Source organism: Myotis brandtii, unplaced genomic scaffold (genome assembly GCF_000412655.1).
Source record: "Myotis brandtii unplaced genomic scaffold, ASM41265v1 scaffold305, whole genome shotgun sequence".
In the NCBI taxonomy this organism is placed as follows: Eukaryota; Metazoa; Chordata; class Mammalia; order Chiroptera; family Vespertilionidae; genus Myotis; species Myotis brandtii.
The window spans coordinates 412,516-433,145 of NW_005361652.1; the positions used below are offsets into that span (position 1 = coordinate 412,516).

General features: G+C 36.8%; 1 protein-coding gene and 1 pseudogene across 2 annotated transcripts in view; one reads left to right on the forward strand and one right to left on the reverse strand.

Annotated features, from left to right (window-relative positions):
- Positions 1–20,630, reverse strand: part of TBC1D8B (TBC1 domain family, member 8B (with GRAM domain)) — a 65,711-nt gene that overhangs the window by 25,252 nt on the left and 19,829 nt on the right. For both annotated transcript variants that reach the window (XM_005869859.2, XM_014542588.1), the window contains exons 3-10: positions 18,153–18,271; positions 17,427–17,652; positions 16,348–16,588; positions 14,291–14,498; positions 10,767–10,934; positions 3,917–4,066; positions 3,058–3,208; positions 2,369–2,583 (exon numbers count right to left, since the gene is read on the reverse strand). In XM_005869859.2, the coding sequence (XP_005869921.1) occupies positions 2,369–2,583; positions 3,058–3,208; positions 3,917–4,066; positions 10,767–10,934; positions 14,291–14,498; positions 16,348–16,588; positions 17,427–17,652; positions 18,153–18,271 (1,478 nt within the window). The remainder of the gene's footprint in view (positions 1–2,368; positions 2,584–3,057; positions 3,209–3,916; positions 4,067–10,766; positions 10,935–14,290; positions 14,499–16,347; positions 16,589–17,426; positions 17,653–18,152; positions 18,272–20,630) is intronic.
- On the forward strand, positions 11,638–12,207 carry LOC102241236 (annotated as a pseudogene).

Consider the following 20,630-nt stretch of genomic DNA (forward strand, 5'->3'; position numbering starts at 1 on the left):
GGGGGGGGGGGTGGGGGGCAGGTGCTGGGGGGTGGAGGCGGCTGGAGAGAGGTCAATGGGGGGAAAAGGAGGTTTATGTAATACTTTAAACAATAAAGAATTTAAATTTTAAAAAATAAGTAAAAATTGGTTGTTACAGAATAGTTGTGGGGATGTAAAGTACAGCATAGGGAATATAGTCAATATTATTCCAATAACTATGTATGGTGACAGATGAGTGTGAGATTTATAAGGATGATCACTTAGTAAGTTATGTAATGTCTAAATCACTGGGGCGCACACCTGAAACTAATATAATAATGTATGCCAACTATAATTAAAAAATAAAAAAAAAGAATGTAGGTGAAATGAGGTATGCACTTTCCAGGCCTAGATAGAATCTCCCACAATTTTGTCTCCATACTCTCTCCTCTTTCCTCTGAGTAGTAATAGCAATAAAAGAGCACCTTGGAAGCCATGTTTTAAAGATTATCAAGCCTGCTACTAGCTTAAGTCCTTGAATAATCTCATGGAGAGCTGCCTACTGACTTAAAAACTCACTCATCTCTGTTTATTCCTTTAAGTAAACTTTTATGTTTAGAGATATTACCTGTTTGAAATTATTTGTGTCACTGTCTAACATACCCTAATAAATATGGTGTGCTCCTAAAGGATTTTTTTCTATGATTATGCAACTGCCTACAAAATAAAATTCAAACTCCTGACCAATCCTAAGGTACCTTAGTAATTATTTTTCTCCAATCACTTTGCTTCATTCATCATACTTTCACTAAACAGAACAGGGTCTTATATACATTTCACATTTACCTTTATATGTGCTTGTTTAGACTGATCCCTTCATCTGCTATGTTCTTTCATTCCATCTCCATAGAACTAAAATTCGTAATTTTTAAGACCTACAAATGCTACCTGTTCCATGAAACCTTCTCTGATTCCTCTAGATCAGGGTGGGGAACATCTGGCCCCCCAGGCCATATAAGGCTCACGAAATCATTTGGCTTGGCCCTGCCAAGGCATTAGGGGTGAGTTAAATATTTGACCACATATAGCAGGCTGATTTTTAAAAATATATTTTTAGTGATTTCAGAGAGGAAGGGAGAGGGAGAGAGAGTTAGAAACATCAATGATAAGAGAGAATCATTGATCGGTTGCCTCTTGCAAACCCCCTACTGGGGATTGAGCCTGAAACTCAGGCATGTGCCCTGACCAGGAATCGAACCATGATCTCCTGGTTCATAGGTTGACACTCAACCACTGAGCCAGCCAGCCAAGCAGCAGGCTAATTTTTAAGTTGATAATTTTGTATGGCCCTCGAATGATGTCATAAATATCCAAATGGCCCTTGGCAAAAAAGAAAAGGTTCCCCACCCCTGCTCTAGATGAAAATAATTTTCCCTATTTTAAATCCTGCCATGACTTTATATTTCTCTAACAATCTTCCTCATTTTTTTTTCATTTGCCAACAAGTATGTTTTAATACCTACTAGTCTATATACTTTTAAGGGCAAGATTTTTATCTGATTCATCTTTATATAGTCATATTCTAAAGATTATCGGTTGTATATCTGAACAAATCTATAATGAAATGAAGGACCCAAAGGCTTTTAATATTGAACACATAAAAGGAAGTATATTTAAAAAAATTGGTCAAACTGTCCTGTTAGTTAGCATTTTAAAGGAATTTACAGGGCTGTTATAGATTATTCTTTTGGAATAATTCAGTTTAGAGCAAATGCCTAAACTGGTTTCTTCATTGCACATTATATTCTCCTAAAATGGGTGCTTTTAAAACAATTAAATACATTTTAAAAATCCTCATTTCTTTGCTTAATTAAAATGTTAATACTCTCAGACAACACAGATCTGAAATGGTGAAACCAGCAATCCCCCTCCCACCTTACAACAAATTAAATTGAGACAAAATTACAAACACATTTCACTATATGATTATTATTAATAAAAATCAGTTTTGTTTTTGTTGTTGCTTTTTAATAAAGTTGCCCAAAATGCAAGGGATGTGCATAGGTTTTACAACTTAGTCATAATAGCATGTTATTCTTATTCCCTGGGTGTGCCCTGTGAACAGAATGTACTTGGCTGTAATTACAGATCGTTTTGTCCAACACAGACACTAAACTATATTTTTTAAAGAGCAGGGATTCAGTAAACATTGGTTAAATATAAAAGAGAAACAAATTAATAAAATGTCAATAATCCTAAATATTATCACTATCATTCTACTTAGCTTAATAATATGCACTATTAATTAAAACTCAACCTCTGTACTTTTCAAACTATTTGAGTTGGATTTGATGTGATTTTTATCACTTGGAACATTTACACAGTTGGCTTCATAACAAAGTCATACCTGGCAGTATCCAATTTTGGGATTCCTGTATGCATAAGCAGTGAGTACTCGCCTCAGAGCAGATATGCCAGTGTCACTCTGAAAGGCTGGGTGCTCAGGCAGGGAGCGACGTAAATCACGTTCAATTTCTTCAGTAGCCAAAGTGCAGGTCCCTAAGGACTGTTCAACCACTTTAGCATAATAGCCAGGATGAGCAGCCATGTCATTAACAGCGCCTGTAAAGATGATTACATTAACACACAAAAGAAAAGGAATGTAATTAAACTACTTCTTGCATATATACATGAAGAACTGGAATACCTTTAAATTTAGCTTTATGCTCAAGTGATATCTGAGTACAAATGAAAGGAAAACCTTCACTCTAGAATCTATAACATGAGGACAACACCAATCTTATCCAACAGAATAACATTTTCATGAACCGTTTTTCCTCTTAACTTTCCTTTGACACTAGAGATAGAGATCCCTCCAACCAATTAGCTATAACTTGCCTAGTTAAATAATCTGCTTAGACAATGAATGTGTTGATATATCAGTAAGTATACAAAACTAACATTCCTTCTGTGATTAGTCTGGATTCATGATGAATGACTTTATCCTAGCCATCTTTGCAATTATTTTTAGGTAGCTTGGTGCATAAGTCCTAGAAGGGGCATAATTAATGTCTGCTAAATAAATAAATGTAATACCTGAAAAAAGCATCCAGAGCTCTCCTCTTAAGGTCTCTGGAATCCCTCTTATAACCAGATCTCGAGTCTTTTTAGTCCGAAACATGGTAACACCACGCCCACATTCTGAAAATAGGATGTTCCATGACTGTTCCTTCATCTTTTCTTTCAACTATAACAACAACAAAAAATCTAAGCAACTAAACATAATGAGACATTAACTTCTTTCAAATAACTTGATAGTTCTCATCATCATGAAATAATACGTTTGGAAATCAAGATTTTAGAAACTCAAAATCAGTATTCAGATGGGCCCCAAACTGGTCTACTGTCATCACAAAAATCTTTTAAATCCATGTGAGCCTAACAGATTTAATTTACTATTTTAATTCTTAGCTAAACTCATATAAAATGGGAATATCAATACTTTTAGGAGGTAAAGGTTTGAACCATCATTCTCCCCAAATAACCTTGATTAGGACTGATTATTAGAAACATGTACAATTAAAGCCCAATGTTCAACTTTTATCCTTTATCTTAATTCATGGTAACAGTCCTTTTGTGTAATGGAACCAAACAAGTTACATAGAAGTACCTGCTGGAAAAACTTTTCAAGCCCCCAAAAGAGTGTTCAATTGTTGTACCTTCTAGTCCAGCGGTCGCCAACCAGTGATCCGTGGACCACTGGTGGTCCGTGAGGTCCAAAAGGTTGGCGACCGCTGGTTTAAGGAAACCTTTGGAGCATCGGTCACCAACCAGTGGTCCGCAGACCACTGGTGGTCTGTGAGGTCCAAATGGTTGGCGACCACTGGTCTGTTCTAAGATTTTTATTTTTAATCAAGTGTTTCAGTCCATAGTAATAAATATTTTGTTTCTGTACCATTTTGGAATTAAGAGTCTCCATATTCTGAGGGTGATATACTGTCATTAAAGCTTCGGTGTTCACAGTTTCACTGTATTCCCTTTGACATGGCAAAGACTGTGCCTCAATATTATCAGATGGATCTGTAGAATGAGAACTAATAGGAACCTGAAAAAGAAAGAATGTAATTGTCCCAAATGTATGCTTAATAGTTTTTGCAAAAAGAAAAAGTGATGTTTTATCTATCATTTATAAACCACAATTTATATGCATAATAAATATTTCAAAAGCAATATTTCAAGGAGACCAGGAGACACTGTTTTTCTATCAAAACTAGAGACACAACAAATTACTATCTGTAAAAGAAAACTCAGGACCTAAGTGAACCAAACCACTCCCCTACAAAAGCAATAAAATACTCGCAAAATGTTGGAAAAAACAACACACAGAACATAGGAAATTAACCAAAGCCACAGAACGAATGGAAAAGCATCAATTTAAGTAAAACAAATGAATATCAATAAGAACACTCCAGGCTGTGAAATTTTAATTTGGGGCTATTCCTATCTGCTACCCTCTCAAGCTCAGAGGTGTGGTAGCCATGAAAGCCAGCATTATCATAGCCAAGGATGTTTCATTGGAGCTTCACTAAAATTCCCATCCCTTGGACACAGTCAGTATTTTGACCAGCGGTTCTCAACTTGTGGGCCGCGACCATCGGAAAACACATATAGCATATCAGATATTTACATTACGATTCATAACAGTAGCAAAATTACAGTTATGAAGTAGCAACGAAAATAATTTTATGGTTGGGGGTCACCACAACATGAGGAACTGTATTAAAGGGTCGCAGCATTAGGAAGGTTGAGAACCACTGATTTTGACCAAAGTATCACCTCCCTGGAAAATCTCCATTTCCAGGGTGTTATCATTTCATTTGATTCAGACCTCAGCTCTGTTAGGAAAAAAACATAGCAATATGCTAATTACATCACAACTGTCTAAACCTAATTATGTATGTGGAAAACAAAAGCCTGGCTAGAAACTTAAAAGGAAGGCCTGGAGAACTAGATGGCCATAAGGAACTTTGAAAGGTTCCAACATATTCTTGGGGATCTAAATGTATACATGCATGTGCAGGACTATGAACCTGCCCAAGAAAAGAAAGAGACAGAAGAAAAGATCCCAGTCACTCAACTCTGGCTGACTTTGGAAGTAAGAAATGAAAGCTAAGACTGATTTATAAACTGCCAAAAGTTTGAGGTATATCTTCACACAAAGATCCCCTTGGCAAAAGGTGGTAAACTTAATGGTTTAAGGCATTTAAGGAAATCTTCTGATCTATCCTTGGCTGACCACCAATTTATACTGACCCAGTGGCTGATCCAAGCAACCCAGGCTTAAAAATAAAAATAAGAAATATGAACAACAACAACAAAAAGCAAACCATTAAAAATGTCCCCGAGGAGCCCAGTTTTTGGATTTTGTAAACTAAAAATGTAAAGCAGCTATTATAAATAGATTCAAAGAACTAAAGGAAACTTAAAAAAAATAAAGGATTCAGTTAAAAAGTGGGCAAAAGATGCCCTGGCCAGGTAGCTCAGTTGCTTATAACATCATCCCGATATGCCAAAGTTGAGGGTTCGATTCCTAGTCAGGGCACATACAAAAATCAACCAATGAATGCATAAATAAGTGGAACAACAAATGGATGTTTCTCTATCTCTCTCTTCCACTCTCTCTAAAAATCAATTTTTAAAAATGTAAAAAAGATTATTTATTAAAAATAAAGAGAGATCCAAGATGGCAGTGGATTAGTTGGAAGCTACACTAACCTCCTCCCAGGACCAAACTGGAATTACAACTAAATAATACAAAAATCATCCTGAATAACCAACTGAAGACTAGCTGGAGAGAAGCCTTATTAATCAAGGACTTATAGAAGTAGCATATTGAGACTGGTAGGAAGTATGGAGGCATGAGAGGGCTGGCTGGGCTCCTATGGGGATATCTCAACTGTGGGGGGTTCCCCCTGAAAAGTTTGGGGTCTAAACCTCAAGCCAGGTTCCCAAGCCTAGAGCATCAGAACCAGAAATGGTGCTCACATAACATCCTGCTATGAAAAGCAGCATGATCTCTGTCTGCCAGGGCATCCTCTTAAAGGGCCAACAGAAAAAAATTTATTTACAGCCACTCATATCAAGCAACTTCCCTGACCATAATGCTCTGAAACTAGAAATCAATCACAAGAAGAAAACTGAAAAAACACACAAAAATATGGAGGCTAAGTAACATGTTACTATACAATGAATGGGTTAGCAATGAGATCAAGGAAGAAACCAAAAGATACCTTGAAACGAATGAAAATGAGAACACACAACCCAAAATCTGTGGGATACATGGAAAGCAGTCCTTAGGGGTAAAATCATAGCATTACAGGCCTATCTCAAGAAAGAAGAAAAAGGTCAAATAAACAATCTAACTTTACACTTAAAGGTATTAGGAAAAGAACAACAAAGAAAGCCCAAAGTGAGTAGGAGGAAGAAAAAAGAAAATAATAAAGTTCAGAGCAGAAATAAAAGGAGTAAAAACAAAAACAAAAACAATAAAAAAGATCAATGAAACCAAGATCTAGCTGTTTGAAAAGATAAACAATGACAAACCTTTAACCAGACTCATCAAGAAAAAAGACAAAGGATCCAAATAAGTAATATAAAAAATGAAAGAACAACTGAAACCAAAGAAATAGAAAGGACTGTAAGAAAACTACTTTTTTTAAATCCTCACCCGAGGATATTTTTCTATTGATCTTTTAGAGAGAGTGGTAGAAAACATTATAAACAACTATGCCAACAAATTTATATGGAACCACAAAAGACCCCTTATAGCAGCGGTTCAAAACCTGTGGGTCGCGACCCTTTGGGGGTCGAACGACCCTTTCACAGGGGTCGCCTAAGACCATCGGAAAACACATATATAATTACATATTGTTTTTGTGATTAATCACTATGCTTTAATTATGTTCAATTTGTAACAATGAAAACACAAAATGCATATCAGATATTTACATTACGATTCATAACAGTAGCAAAATTACAGTTATGAAGTAGCAACGAAAATAATTTTATGGTTGGGGGTCACCACAACATGAGGAACTGTATTAAAGGGTCGCGGCATTAGGAAGGTTGAGAACCACTGGATTAAAGGGTCTTCTTTAAGAAAAAAAAGATAAAAAATATGAATGATCAAACAGCAATAAAGACATATCTATCAACAGTTGAATAGAAAAAACAAATTATACAAACAAGCAGAACAAAAACAGACTCATAGATACAGAGAACATTTTGATGGCTGCCAGATGGGAGGGAGTTTGGGGTATGCATAGAAAAAGTGAAGGGATTAAGGAGTTCAAATTGGGAGATTTCAAGATGGTGGCCGGGAGGATGGCATTAGGAAGGTTGAGAACCACTGCTCTATAGCAACAGTGACCTTGAGAAAGAACAAAGTTGTAGGCATCATGTTACCTAATATCAAACTATACTACAAGACCATAGTAATCCAACCAGCATGGTAATGGCAAAAAACGAAAACAGACACATAGATCAATTGCACAGAATAAAGAGCCCAGAAATAAATGCCTTTATAGTCAATATTTGACAAAGGGGGCAAAAACATACAATGGGGTAAAGATAGTCTATTAAATAAATAGTGTTAGGAAAGTTGGACAGATACATGCAAAAAATGAAACTAGACCACTCTCTTACACCACATAGAAGAATAAACTCAAAATAGATTAATTTAAGACTCAAAACCATAAAACTCCCAGGAGAAAACACAAGACAGGAAAATCACTGACATTTCTCTTAGAAATATTTTTTTTTGTGATGTATCTCCTCTGCTATGGAAACAAAGAAAAATTATGAACAAATAGGACTACATCAAACTAAAAAGTTTTTGCATAACAAAGGAAATCATCAACAAAACAAAAATACAACCTACTGAATGAGGAAAGGTATTTGTCAATGATACAACTGATAAGGGGTTAATATCCAAAATTTATAAAGAACTCAGACAACTCAACAGCAAAAAACACAGACAATCCAATTAAAAAATGGGCCTGGCTGGGTGGCTTGTTGGTTGGAGCAATCAATGTCTCATACACCAAAAGGTGGCAGGTTCAATTCCCAGCCAGGGCACATACCTAGGTTGTTGGTTCAATCCCAGGTCAGGGTGCATATGGGAGACAGCAGCCAATTGATGTCTCTCTCTCTCTCTCTCTCTCTCTCTCTCTCTCTCTCTCTCATTTCAATAAGGAATATATCTTCAGGTGAGGATTAAAAAACAAAGGACAGAGGAACTGAATAGACATTTCTCCAAAGAAGATATACAGATGGCCATTCAACATATAAAAAGATGCTGAACACCACTAATCATCAGAGAAATACAAATTAAAACCACAATGAGATACCACCTCACACCTGTCAGAATCGCTCTTATCAATAAATCAACACACAAGTTTTGGTGATAATGTGAAGAAAAGGGAAGCCTAATGCATTGTTGGTGGTATTTCAGATTGGTGCAGCCACTGTGGAAAACAGCATGGAGTTACCTCAGAAAATAAAAAACGTAAAGTATATATGCAACCCTATGCTCATTGCAGCACTGTTTACAATAGTCAAAAAATGGAAGTGACCCAAGTGTCATCAATAGAGGAATGGATAAGAAAGTTGTGGTACATATCCTATATAATAAAAGGCTAATATGCAAATCGACTGAACAGTGGAACAATCAGTCACAATGATACACACTGACCACCAGGCAGCAGACGCTCAACACAGGAGCAGTACCCTGGTGGTCAGTGTGCTCCCACAGGGGGAGCGCTGTCCAGCCAGAAGCCGGGCTCAAGCCTAAGCCATCAATTGGACATCCCATGAGGGCTACCAGACTGTGAGAGGGCGCAGGCCGGGCTGAGGGACCCCCCACAGAGTGCACAAATTTCGTGCACCAGGCAACAAATGGATGTTTCTCTATCTCTCTCTTCCACTTTCTCTAAAAATCAATTTTAAAAAATGTAAAAAATGTAGTTAGTGTAGCTTCCAACTAATCCACTGCCATCTTGGATCTCTCTTTATTTTTAATTTACATACACACACACATACACACAATGGAATATTACTTGGCCATAAAAATGAATGAAATCTTACAATTTGCAACAGCATCGATGGACCTAGAGGGTATTATGCTAAGTGAAATAAGTCCTTCAGAGAAAGAAAAATACCATATGATTTCACTTATATGTGAAATCTAAAGAAAGAGAAAACAAAATTGAAAAAGATGAAGAGATTACGAAGTACAAATTGATAGTTACAAAATAATCATGGGGATATAAAATACAGCATAGAGAATATAGTCAATAATATTGTAATAACTATGTATGGTGTCAGGTGAAAAGATCAAGAAGTACAACTTGGGCCCAGCCAGTGTTGCTCAGTGGTTGAGCATCACCTATGAACCAGGAAGTCACGGTTCGATTCCTGGTCAGGGCACATGCCTGGGGTTGTGGGCTTATCCCCAGTGGAGGGTGTGCAGGAGGCAACCAGTCTATGATTCTTTCTCATCATTGATGTTTCTATCTCTCTCTCCCTCTCCCTTTCTCTCTGAAATCAATAAAAAGGTATTTTAAAAAAGAAGTAAAAATTGGTAGTTACAAAATAATCATAGGGCCCTAGCTGATGCTCAGTGGTTAGAACATCACAGGTTCGATTTCAGTCAAGGGCATATACCTCGGTTACAAGCTTGATCCCTAGCGTTGGTCGGGGTGATTGTGGGAGGCAACCAATTGATGTGTCTCTCATATCGATGTTTCTCTCTCTCTCTGTCTCTCCCCATCCCTTTCACTCTCTCTAGAAATCAATGGAAAAAATATCCTCAGGTGAGGATTAACAACAACAAAATAACAATAATAATAATAATAATAATGGGAATGTAAAGTACAGCATAGAGAATATAGTCAATAATATTGTAATAACTATGCATGGTGCCAGGTGGGTACTTGAAATATCGGGGAGAACACTTTGTAAAGTATGTGATTGCATAACCAGTATTCTGTACACCTGGAACTAATATAAATTAAGTTATTAAATGTAAACTGTAAATAAAAAATAAATTGTTGCCCTACCGGGTTTGGCTCAGTGGATAGAGAGTTGGCCTGTGGACTGAAGGGTCCCAGGTTTGATTCCGGTCAAGGGCACATGCCCAGGTTGTGGGCTTGATCCCCAGTGTGGGGCGTGCAGGAGGCAGTCAATCCATGATTCTTTCTCATCAATGATGTTCCTATCTCCCTCTCCCTTCCTCTCTGAAATCAATAAAAATATATTTAAAAAATAAATAAAAATAAGAAAATTTTTTTGCCTTAGCTGGTAGTTCAGTGGTTAGAGCACTGCCTGCAGACTGAAGGGTAACGGGTTTGATTCTTGTCAAGGGCACATACCTTGGTTGTGGGCTAGATCCAGGTCCCGGTTGCAACCAATAGTGTCTCTCTCACATCCATGTTTCTCTCTCTGTCTCTCCCACTCCCTTCCACTCTCTCTAAAAATCAATGGGAAAAAAATATCCTCATGTGAGGATTAACAAATATTAAATAAAATGAAAAATAAATTGTTTATGAGTTCCTAAAAAGGATACATTCCTAATTCTCAATTCTGCTTTATAATGGGTCTTAGAGAATATAATTTCTTTTGTATTAGTCTTTTAAAAAATTAAATATAAGAATGAATAGGAAAGTCACTATGAATTATATTTGAAATAATGGACCACACAAAACACATAACATTTTTTCAAAATTATTTGATTGCTATATAATTACCTCTGTGCTAATATCGTGATATTGATTTGAAGTTGTCCCACACTTGAGCCTGAGTTTTGCCACCAGTTGTTCAAAGTCTGTAACTTCACTGAAGCGAAAAGCTGTTTTTCCTTTGATGCTAATGATGACAGATTTGCTGGAATCATGTGTCTTATCTATAGCTAAGACCTGCGGGGGGGGGGGGGGGGGAAAAAAAAATATTATAAATGAATCACATTCTCCCTTGATGCTTACACTTCCAGGCAAAATGTGTTTAGCTAACTCTTTTGTGGCTAAAGTTTAGGTTCCTGGTATGACTTATTAAATAATAAACTTTGAAAAACCACAATGAGATCTCACCTCACACCTACCTAAATAGCTATTATCAAAAATTCAACAAACAAGTGTTGGAGAGGATGTGGAGAAAAAAGAATCCTTGTCCACTGTTGGTGAAATTGAAAATTTGTGCTGCCACTATGAAAAACAGTATGCATGTTCCTCAAAAAATTAAAAACACAACTACCATTCCACCACCTTGTTATTTATCCCAAGAAATCCAAAAAAATATATATGCATCCCCTATTCAATGTGACATTATTTACAATGGCCAAGATATGGAAACAACTTAAGTGTCCATCAATAGACGACTGGATAAAGAAGTCATGGTACTTATATACAATGGAATATTAGTCAGCCATAAAGAAGAATAAAATCTTACCATTTGTGACAGCATGATGTACTTAGCAGGTATTAGGTTAAGTGAAATAAGTCAGACAGAAAAAGACAAATACCATATGATTTCACTTATATGTGGAATCTAAAAAATAAAATCAATGAACAAACAAAAAAGAAAAAAACTCATAGATACAGGCCTCCTCGGTCTTCTCCTGGACCAGCTCCAGGGTGATTCGCAGGGGGGACAGGCTGAACAGCGGTGGGGTGGGCACCCCAGGGGAGAGGAGGACGTGAGGCCCTGAGGCAGGGGAAGTGACAAGCTGCCCTTCATTGTCAGCCAGGGATGAGTATGTGACCACCCGCCTGCCTGGCCACGATCCCTCATCCACAGAGATGTCAGCCACCAGTGTCCGTGGCCTGAGGGCCACCTACCACCGGGTCCTCGATAAAGTGGAGCTCATGCTGCCTGAGAAATTGAGGCCACTGTACAACCATCTGACAGGTCCAAGAACAGTTTTTTTCTGGGCACCAATTATGAAATGGGGGTGGTGTGTGCTGGATTGGCTGACATGGCTTGACCTGCAGAAAATCTCAGTACAGCTCAGTCTGCTGTTTTGATGGTTACAGGGCTTATTTGGTCAAGATACTCACTTGTAATTATTCCAAAAAACCAGAGTTTGCTGTTAATTTCTTTGTTGGGGCAGCAGGAGCCTCTCAGCTCTTTCGTATTTAGAGCTATAATCAAGAACTAAAAACTAACGCAAACAAATAAAAGAGTTCCTGATCATCACAACAACTTAGATGTAGCCATAACCACTGGGACCTAGTTTGTTTTATTATTTGGTTATTGGTAAGGTGTTGCTCCCTGTGCTAATGTTTAGAACACATTTTTTTAAAAAATCTAACTTAACTAGGAGCGAGTACTCAATTCAGCAGAAAAATAAAGCAAATTTAAAAAAAAGAAACTCATGGATACAGAGAACAAATTAATGGTTATCTGATGAGAAGAGGTTTGGGGAGCTGGTGAAGCGATTAAGAAGTACAAATTGGCAGTTACAAAATAATCACGGGGATGTAAAGTATAGCATAAGGAATATAGTCATTAATCCTACATAATAAAAGCCCAGGACCAAAATGGCAGAATGACCAGAACGATCAGAGACCAGAATGACCATGGTGCCTCACCCTGGCCGGCAGCCCCCAGTGAGCGGTTAGGGGCAATCAGGCAGATGGACGAGCAGTTAGAGGCGATCAGGGAGGCAGGCAGAGTGGTTAGGGGCAATCACAGAGGAAGGCAGAGTGGTTAGGGGCTATCAGGCAGGCAGAGGCAGTTAGGGGCAATCAGACAGGCAGAGGTGTTAGGGGTGATCGGGCAGGCAGGCGAGCAGTTAGGGGTGATCAAGGAGGCAGCAGAGTGGTTAGGGGCTATCAGGCAGGCAGAGTGCTTAGGGGTGATCAGGCAGGCAGAGGTGGTTAGGGGCAATCAGGCAGGCAGGCAGAGTGCTGAGGGGCGATCAGGCAAGCAGAGGCAGTTAAGGGCGATCAGGCAGGCAGACGTGTAGTTAGAGGCCAGTGGTCCTGGATTGTGAGAAGGATGTCCGACTGCCAGTCAGACATCCCTCGAGGGGGTCCCAGATTTCGAGAGGGTGCAGGCCAGGCTGAGGGACACCCCCTCCCATGCACGAATTCTGTGCACGGGCCTCTAGTCTATATATAAAAGGCTAATATGCTAAGTGTCCGACTGTCCGACTGTCCAACCGGTTGCTATGACGCGCACTGACCACCAGGGGACAGATGCTCAATGCAGGAGCTGCTGAGCGGCCGTGACTTGGCAGCGGTGGTGGTTCTCAGGCACACCTCAAAACCAGAGAGGAGGGAGCCTGATTCCTCGCGGGGCCACTCAAATCCATCTTTGGCTGTGGGTTATGTTGTTGCTGGGGCACTGTCAGCCCTGAATCTGGTTTACTGCACACTTGCATTTGCGTTCCACACCCTGTACTACAGCAACTTTGCAGAGTGCCCTCTTGCACTCCAGGACCCCTCGGGGGATGTCGGAGAGCTGGTTTCAGCCAGATCCCCACAGGCCAGGCCGAGGGACCCCACCTGCCAGAGGGACCCCACTCACTCTGCAGATGCCGGGTAGGGACCGCAGGAGGTTGGCTCCAGGATGTGTCTGGCCCATCTTGCCCAGTCCCGCCCCACCAGCTACCTTCTAATTAATTTCCTTTCAATGTGCATGAATCCGTGCCCTGGATCACTAGTATTGTAATAACTATGTATGTTGTCAGGGGGTACTAGACTTATTGGGGGGTGTAAATATCTAACCACTATGCTGTACACCTAAAACTAATATAATATTGAATGTGAATTGTAATTGAAAAAAATTTAAAAAGGAAATAATAAAATTTATTATCCTAAAAAAAAGAAATAGACTTTATGTACTAGTTGTACCACTGATACAGGTGCAAGTTATTTAACTTCTCAAGGGAAAGTCTTAACTAACATGTAGTCTTTAAAAATGACAACACAATTTAGTGCAATGCTGACTATTTTTGACTTACACAAAAGCTATCAATTCTATCTTTTTTGACTGTGCATATCAAATATCTAAGTTTTGGTGTTCATGTCATATATGTCTGTCTAATCATGTTCCATTTTTATGTAACTTTTTTCATTTTCAACAAGAGCTATAAGGCTCTTAGTACTCTTATCCTAAAGAATAATGCTGGACTTAAAAATTATTATCTAAAAATTACTAAAATAAAGTGGCATAATGAGTTTTTAATAATTTATAGAATTAAAGGAAATTTTCCTCTTTGAATGTTAATATCTTCAAACTAAAAACTGGTACGCAACTAAATTTACATTACCTCTCGAAATGGAATGATTACACTGCACAGATTGCCATCCTGGCTAGCAAAGCAGATATAGTTCTCTGAGATGCACATTTTGCCATGAGCATTGAAGTGGCTGAATGGCACCCATAAAAAACATTCATGTACTTCTTTCAAAGTCTCTTCTTTGGGCAGCCTAAAGAAAGCATTAAACTGCTCACTGTGGGCTCGATCTTCTAGACCTCTGTAGGAAAGAAAAGAGGGGGACTTAAATAATGACTTCTAAAGGGTACACATGTTTATACTGATTAATCCAAATGCAATGTAAAGCAGAACGTTTAAACACTACATGCTATATTCTTCAACAAATTATGAAATGGAAGAAACTACTGATTCCTAACAGATTCATTTTGTTTGTTCTCTTTTCCAATTTTTTAAATTAGTGGATTAGAATGCACAAAAATTAGAGATAATATAGGTCTTCAAACCATCTGTTAAGGAGTGATTTGCTGGAAGGTTATTATTATACTACTATATTGTCATATTATTGATTATGGCTAAAACTAATCTCAGTAGACAGTAATCGTTATAATCTGGTTAGCAGAAAATCATAAGTTACCCAGTTCAAACAAAATAAAATAATGAAAATTTATGGCATCCAAATTTAGAGAGAAAGTTAGTGTATAAAAAGTAATATTAAAACTAAAATTTTGCATAAAAGATAAATAGTGCATAAAAGATAATATTAATATTTTAAAAAGTCCAAATTAGAAGCAAGATAAAACAATACTGTTTGCACAGTATTAGGCACCTTATAGGTGTCAATAAATACAGATTAGTTGTTAACTTAAACATACATATATAAATAAAAAACAATTGCTTAAAATAGAACAATTTTCTAGTGGCACTAAACACTCAAGTTAAGCAGCTATGCCATCTGGGGTAGTAAGTAAATTATGCAAGTTCTAACTCAGAGCCAACAAAATTAAAACTAAATTCATCATTCCAGCATATACTATTTGAATATGAGATACTTCGTGTCTTTCAAAATAATTTTGATAAATATGAATGGAAAACCACATTAATTTTAACTCAAATTGTAATCCAATGGGTTATTTCATTATTATTTAAAAGGATGAGGTTTATTTATATCAATGAAAAGAAGTCCATGATATATTATTTTAAGGAGGGGAAGCAAATTGTATAATATGTGATAGCAAACCAAATACATATAGAGGCAAACAGCTTTCAGACATATACTTCTGATGCAGAAACTAATTATTAATATTTATCTAGTACTTTATATTTTACAAAGTGCTTTCACATAATATATTGCTCATTCCTTATAAGTGCTCTCTGAAAATACAGAGGTCCTGAGTGATTATGACTTGTCCAAGAGTTCCTGTACTCTCCTTTTAAACACTATATTCTCCACTGACTCCACAAACTTGCCTCTTCATAAAAAAAACAATGCCCTTGCCCTAGCCAGTTTGGCTCAGTGGACAGAGGGCCAGCCTGGGGACTGAAGGGTCCTAGGTTGGATTCTGATCAAGGGCACACACCTGGGTTGGAGGCTCGATCCCCTGTGTGGGGGTGCAGGAGGCAGCCGATCAATGATTCTCTCTCATCACTGATGTTTCTATCTCTCTCTCCTTTTCCCTTCCTCTCTGAAATCAATAAAAATATATTTAAAAACATAAAACAACAAAACAAAAAACAATGCTCTTCATAAATTATTTTAAAATAAATACATTTAATAATTTCAGACCTAAAACTAGACTACTCATACAGAAATTTAGAGTTAGATTAACCTTGCACATATAAATCTCTACATTTCTAAAAGCACTCCATGGCAAATCCTACTGCGATCTCAAGAAACAATTTTCAAACCTAACTTCAATTGCTTCGTAGGGCTAAATTTCATGAAGAGAACACTATTTGTGAAATGCATATAAATAAATAATATCAATAATTACCCCCCCCCCCCAAAAGCACATTACATAATACAGAATGGTTAACTTCTAATGCTAATCAATGCTACCATTCTTTGGTCAAACAATATTTTAAAAAAGTAAGTATTAAGGTTTGAATACCTTTTGGTGATTTGTCGAGGATCATCAAGAATTGGGTCATTATCAAATGTTTCCTTATCAAAAAGTCTCTTTACAGCATAGTTGGCTAGCTGTTCCATAAGAAGGTATGTTTGGTTAATATGCAAAAACATGGAAAAGTAGTGGCTATCCCCTTGGGAACACACATGAATACTCTCTGTCAGTATGACATTTGAAGTCTTTTCAAGTTTTGAGACTGCATCCCAGGAGATAATGAGTTTTACTGTAAACAAGAGTTATAAGTAGATCAGATTAAATTTGTAAATGTTGATTAATGTTTATCAATCAGGTCTTTCAAAAGAATAGTAACATACTTGAAAAATGCTATGAACAACTAAAATCTTTGAATCCAACATTAGTTATAATTTTAAATCATAACCATAAACATAATAATTGGGGAGTCTAGAAATAGATATAAATTATTGTTACTTTACGTAATTACATAGTGGTACTATGGCTACTATATTTATATTGTATGTTTAAAACAAGGATTAAAGCATAGATTGAGGAAAGTAGGTAGTTTAGAACAATGGAAGAAAAGGAGTTATATGCTAGATCACCATCATTTCATATTCATTCACTTCCCACAATATGAAAGGCATTATGCAAGACATTCTATACATATTTTCTTATGGTTCCTATGTTAAATAACCAGCCTTAAAAGAATTCTTTCTCTAGATGAAGTAAACTTGTTTTATTTTTAGAGAGAGGGGGAGGGAGAGAGAAAGAAAGAGGGAGAAGGGGAAAGTGATGGGGGAGAGAGAGAGAGAGAGAGAGATCATTGATCAGTTGCCTCTCGCAAACACCCTGACCGGAGATTAAACCCCCAACATAGGAATGTGCCCTGACTGGGAATCAAACCAGAAACCTTTCAGTTGCACTGGACAATGCTCCAACCAACTGAGCCACACCGACCAGGGCTAGATCAACTGAACTTTTAATGTACAGTTTAATTACCCTTAATACCAATCCTAATACTTTATATACAATCTAATACCACAACAGAGTTGATAAGTCAGTCAGAAAGTTCAAAGTCATGGTAAGCAATAGAAACCACTTACTTTCTGATCCCAACAAAAAAGAATAGAAGCTCAGGAAGTTGGTGCTAAGATAGAGCCAGCCCTGACAAGGAACCCGTCCTTTCCAATAACTGCATGAGTAATACGTCACTAATTTCTCCTGCTCTGGCAAACCAAAACATTTTTCAAATTTCAAGAGAGTTTCTCGAAATTTCTCAGGGTCATCTTCTTTTGCAAAAGATTGTTTTCCCTCTTCAGCAATTAATCCCTAAAGGAGACAAAATATTTTCTGAAAATTAATCATTACCTATCAACAAAAATTTATTTCATATATTTAAACAGTTCATTGAATACAACTGTGTATATCTACACAGGAACATATATCATATGTATATGTATGCATATTACATACTGAGGACAGAGATGAGATTTTCTTTAATTTTGTCATTAGGTTTTTTCTAATGCCTCACAAAGAACTACGCAAATACAGATGCTAAATATTTTTTTGATTGAGTGAAGTGTTCACTCAAACTCCAAACTCAAGAGATATTAAAATGAAAATATCCCTAAGAGCACTCACAAGGGCACCAAAAACTAACCACTGACTTTGCAATTTTTCTTTAGCACTGATTCTGACATTCATATGTGTGCTTTTGCCAATCCTAAAAGGTGCCAATAAAACATTGACCTTCTATGCAGGCTTTAATACTTAAATAAGAGGGTCAAGATTTTTGTATTTCATCTACAAATTGTACCCAGGCCACTTACTCTTATCTTTCCTTGTACAAAATTAGTAATATCTTCACTTGAGTCAAACACAGATAAAGTCTTCATGATATTTTGTTCCAACCAATCCCAATGCTTCATTATTTCTTCTCTGTTGGCTCCTGATTAATAATGAAAAAGAATAAAAGACACAAGAAAAACTCCACCACAAAACTGCTCAATATTTACAAGCTTAGTTAAAAAGAAATAAAATTATATATGCTCTTTTCAAAAATGATATTCATAAAAATAAATGTATTAAATTTATTCTCTACTTCATTTCTGCATGTGGGCATGAACACTATAATAATAAAAGCATAATATGCTAATTAGACCAGACATCCTTCCAGATGAAGCTGGGGCTGCAAGGGAAGCCCAGGTCCCAGGTGCCAGAGGGAAGCCGGTGCTGGCAGCTGGGGGAAGGAAGGCCTACTCTTGCACGAATTTCATGCGTCAGGCCTCTAGTTTTCATTATAAATAAAAACAAAATATTTAATGAAAGGGGAGAAAAGTAAATATAATTCATGAGGAAAGATAAAATTCTAAAAACAAGATGCCAGTAACTGGTGCCTACAATAACCAGTATCTTTTAAGAGAATAGCTAGAGTACCAGAATATAAATATACATAACTTAATTCTTGGTCTTCAAATAATAGTACTGTGCCTATAATCTGTGTTACTGAAAACAGCATGCACATGACAACCCTAAACACACTGTATGAATATAGATTTCAACTGTGGCAATTCAACTTACTTCAGAAGGTGTGAAGCCTTTGCTCAGAGCCACCCTTAAATTAAAAGGCCTGTCATGTAAAAGAAATTTCATGGAAGAGTTTAGAAACCCTGTAGCAAGATTAAATCCATGGTACCTGCTGAATCAGGGTTAGGTGGCTTTTTAGAGGTTAGCTTAAATAAATTAAATCTGGGTTGCTTTGGCCTGAAGAACACTGCAATATCAATCTCTGCATAACTTTAAGATCTCCCAAGCATTGTAGATTATACAAATTTCAATCAAAAGAAATACCTTTACTTCCTAGTATATCATAATATATAGACAGTGACACTTAAAAATGTATTGAAACTGCAAAATTGCCTATTTCCTACAATTCAGTTAGAATCATATTCATGCTGTTAAAGTCACCATACCAAGTGCAATAACTTTCTTTAATGAACCACAAATAAAATTTATGAGAAAATTTTAAGGCCTTTATTTTGGTCCTTTAATTATAAGGAAGCTTCATTAGTAGGTAACTACTATATTTCTGCATCAGTGCAATGAAAGGACATTTTTTCTATATAATTTTGACCAACCAAGTTTAGAGTTGAGGTTACAGACATCTCATAATATCAGCAGGTGTAGTGTCTTCTTCATTTAGTTTAAATGACGTTCAATTTAAGAGAGCCAGGAGAAAATGCTCACCTCCTACACTAAAGGAAATTTAGAGGGAGATGTAAAAAATAAGCCACAAATCTTTTCTTTAAAATTTATTTTATTGATTTCAGAGAGGAAGGGAGAGAGAGAAACATCAATGATGAATCATTGATCAGTTGCCTCCTGCACACACCCCCACAGGGATTGAACTCCAACATAGGTATGTGCCCTGACCAATAATCAAACTGTGACCTCCTGGCTCACAGGTCAATGCTCAATCACTGAGCCATGCCCGCTGCACAAGCCACACATCTTTAAAAATTAATTGTATGCTGTAGCTATATGCTGATGCATATGAACTATCCAAAAGTCACATGAATTTTTTTTTGAAAAGTATATCTACTTGATAACAGAGGTGGAGAAAAGAAAGAGAAAGAGAAAAGACAGTATTTCAGCATACAAAAAGCTAAAAATCTGGGATTCTAATTTAGAGCAACATTATAATAGCATCATAAAAAAGTAACATACTGTCATGGTGTTTTTTAAGATTTTGAGTTGCTTTATTAGGAAGAATCTAAACCGCTCCAGAGAATTAATATGTAGCATTACCTGAAAGATATCCTTTCATATTTCAAGTACTTCAAGGATATGATGCCTTTTGTGAGAACGTAGGTGTGCAATTAAAAAAGATTCAATTTTTCAGAGTTATCCTTTCTTAGGGAATGACTTTGAAGTTTTGGGCTTGATTCTCCTCATCTGAGTTATTACAGATGAAACAGTATTTTATGGGGAAGTTCTTACCTTCCCTACAGTTGGGTGAATCAGGAGGAATAAGTTGAAGAAAGGAGTTATATAGCAGTAGCAATGACCAAAATCTATTCAAAATTAGCACTAATGGAACACGTTTCAGGTCCCTCAACTGATCAATGTTTTATTTTTAACACATATTTTTGTTTATTATATAACATGTCCTATGACATTAATATTTTATATACATTATAAACCATACACAGAAACAAAATAATTAAAGTACAAGATAAAAGTTCTAACATTTTCTTCCTATATTTTTTAATCTATTAAGGATTATAGTTTTATTTTTTAAATATACA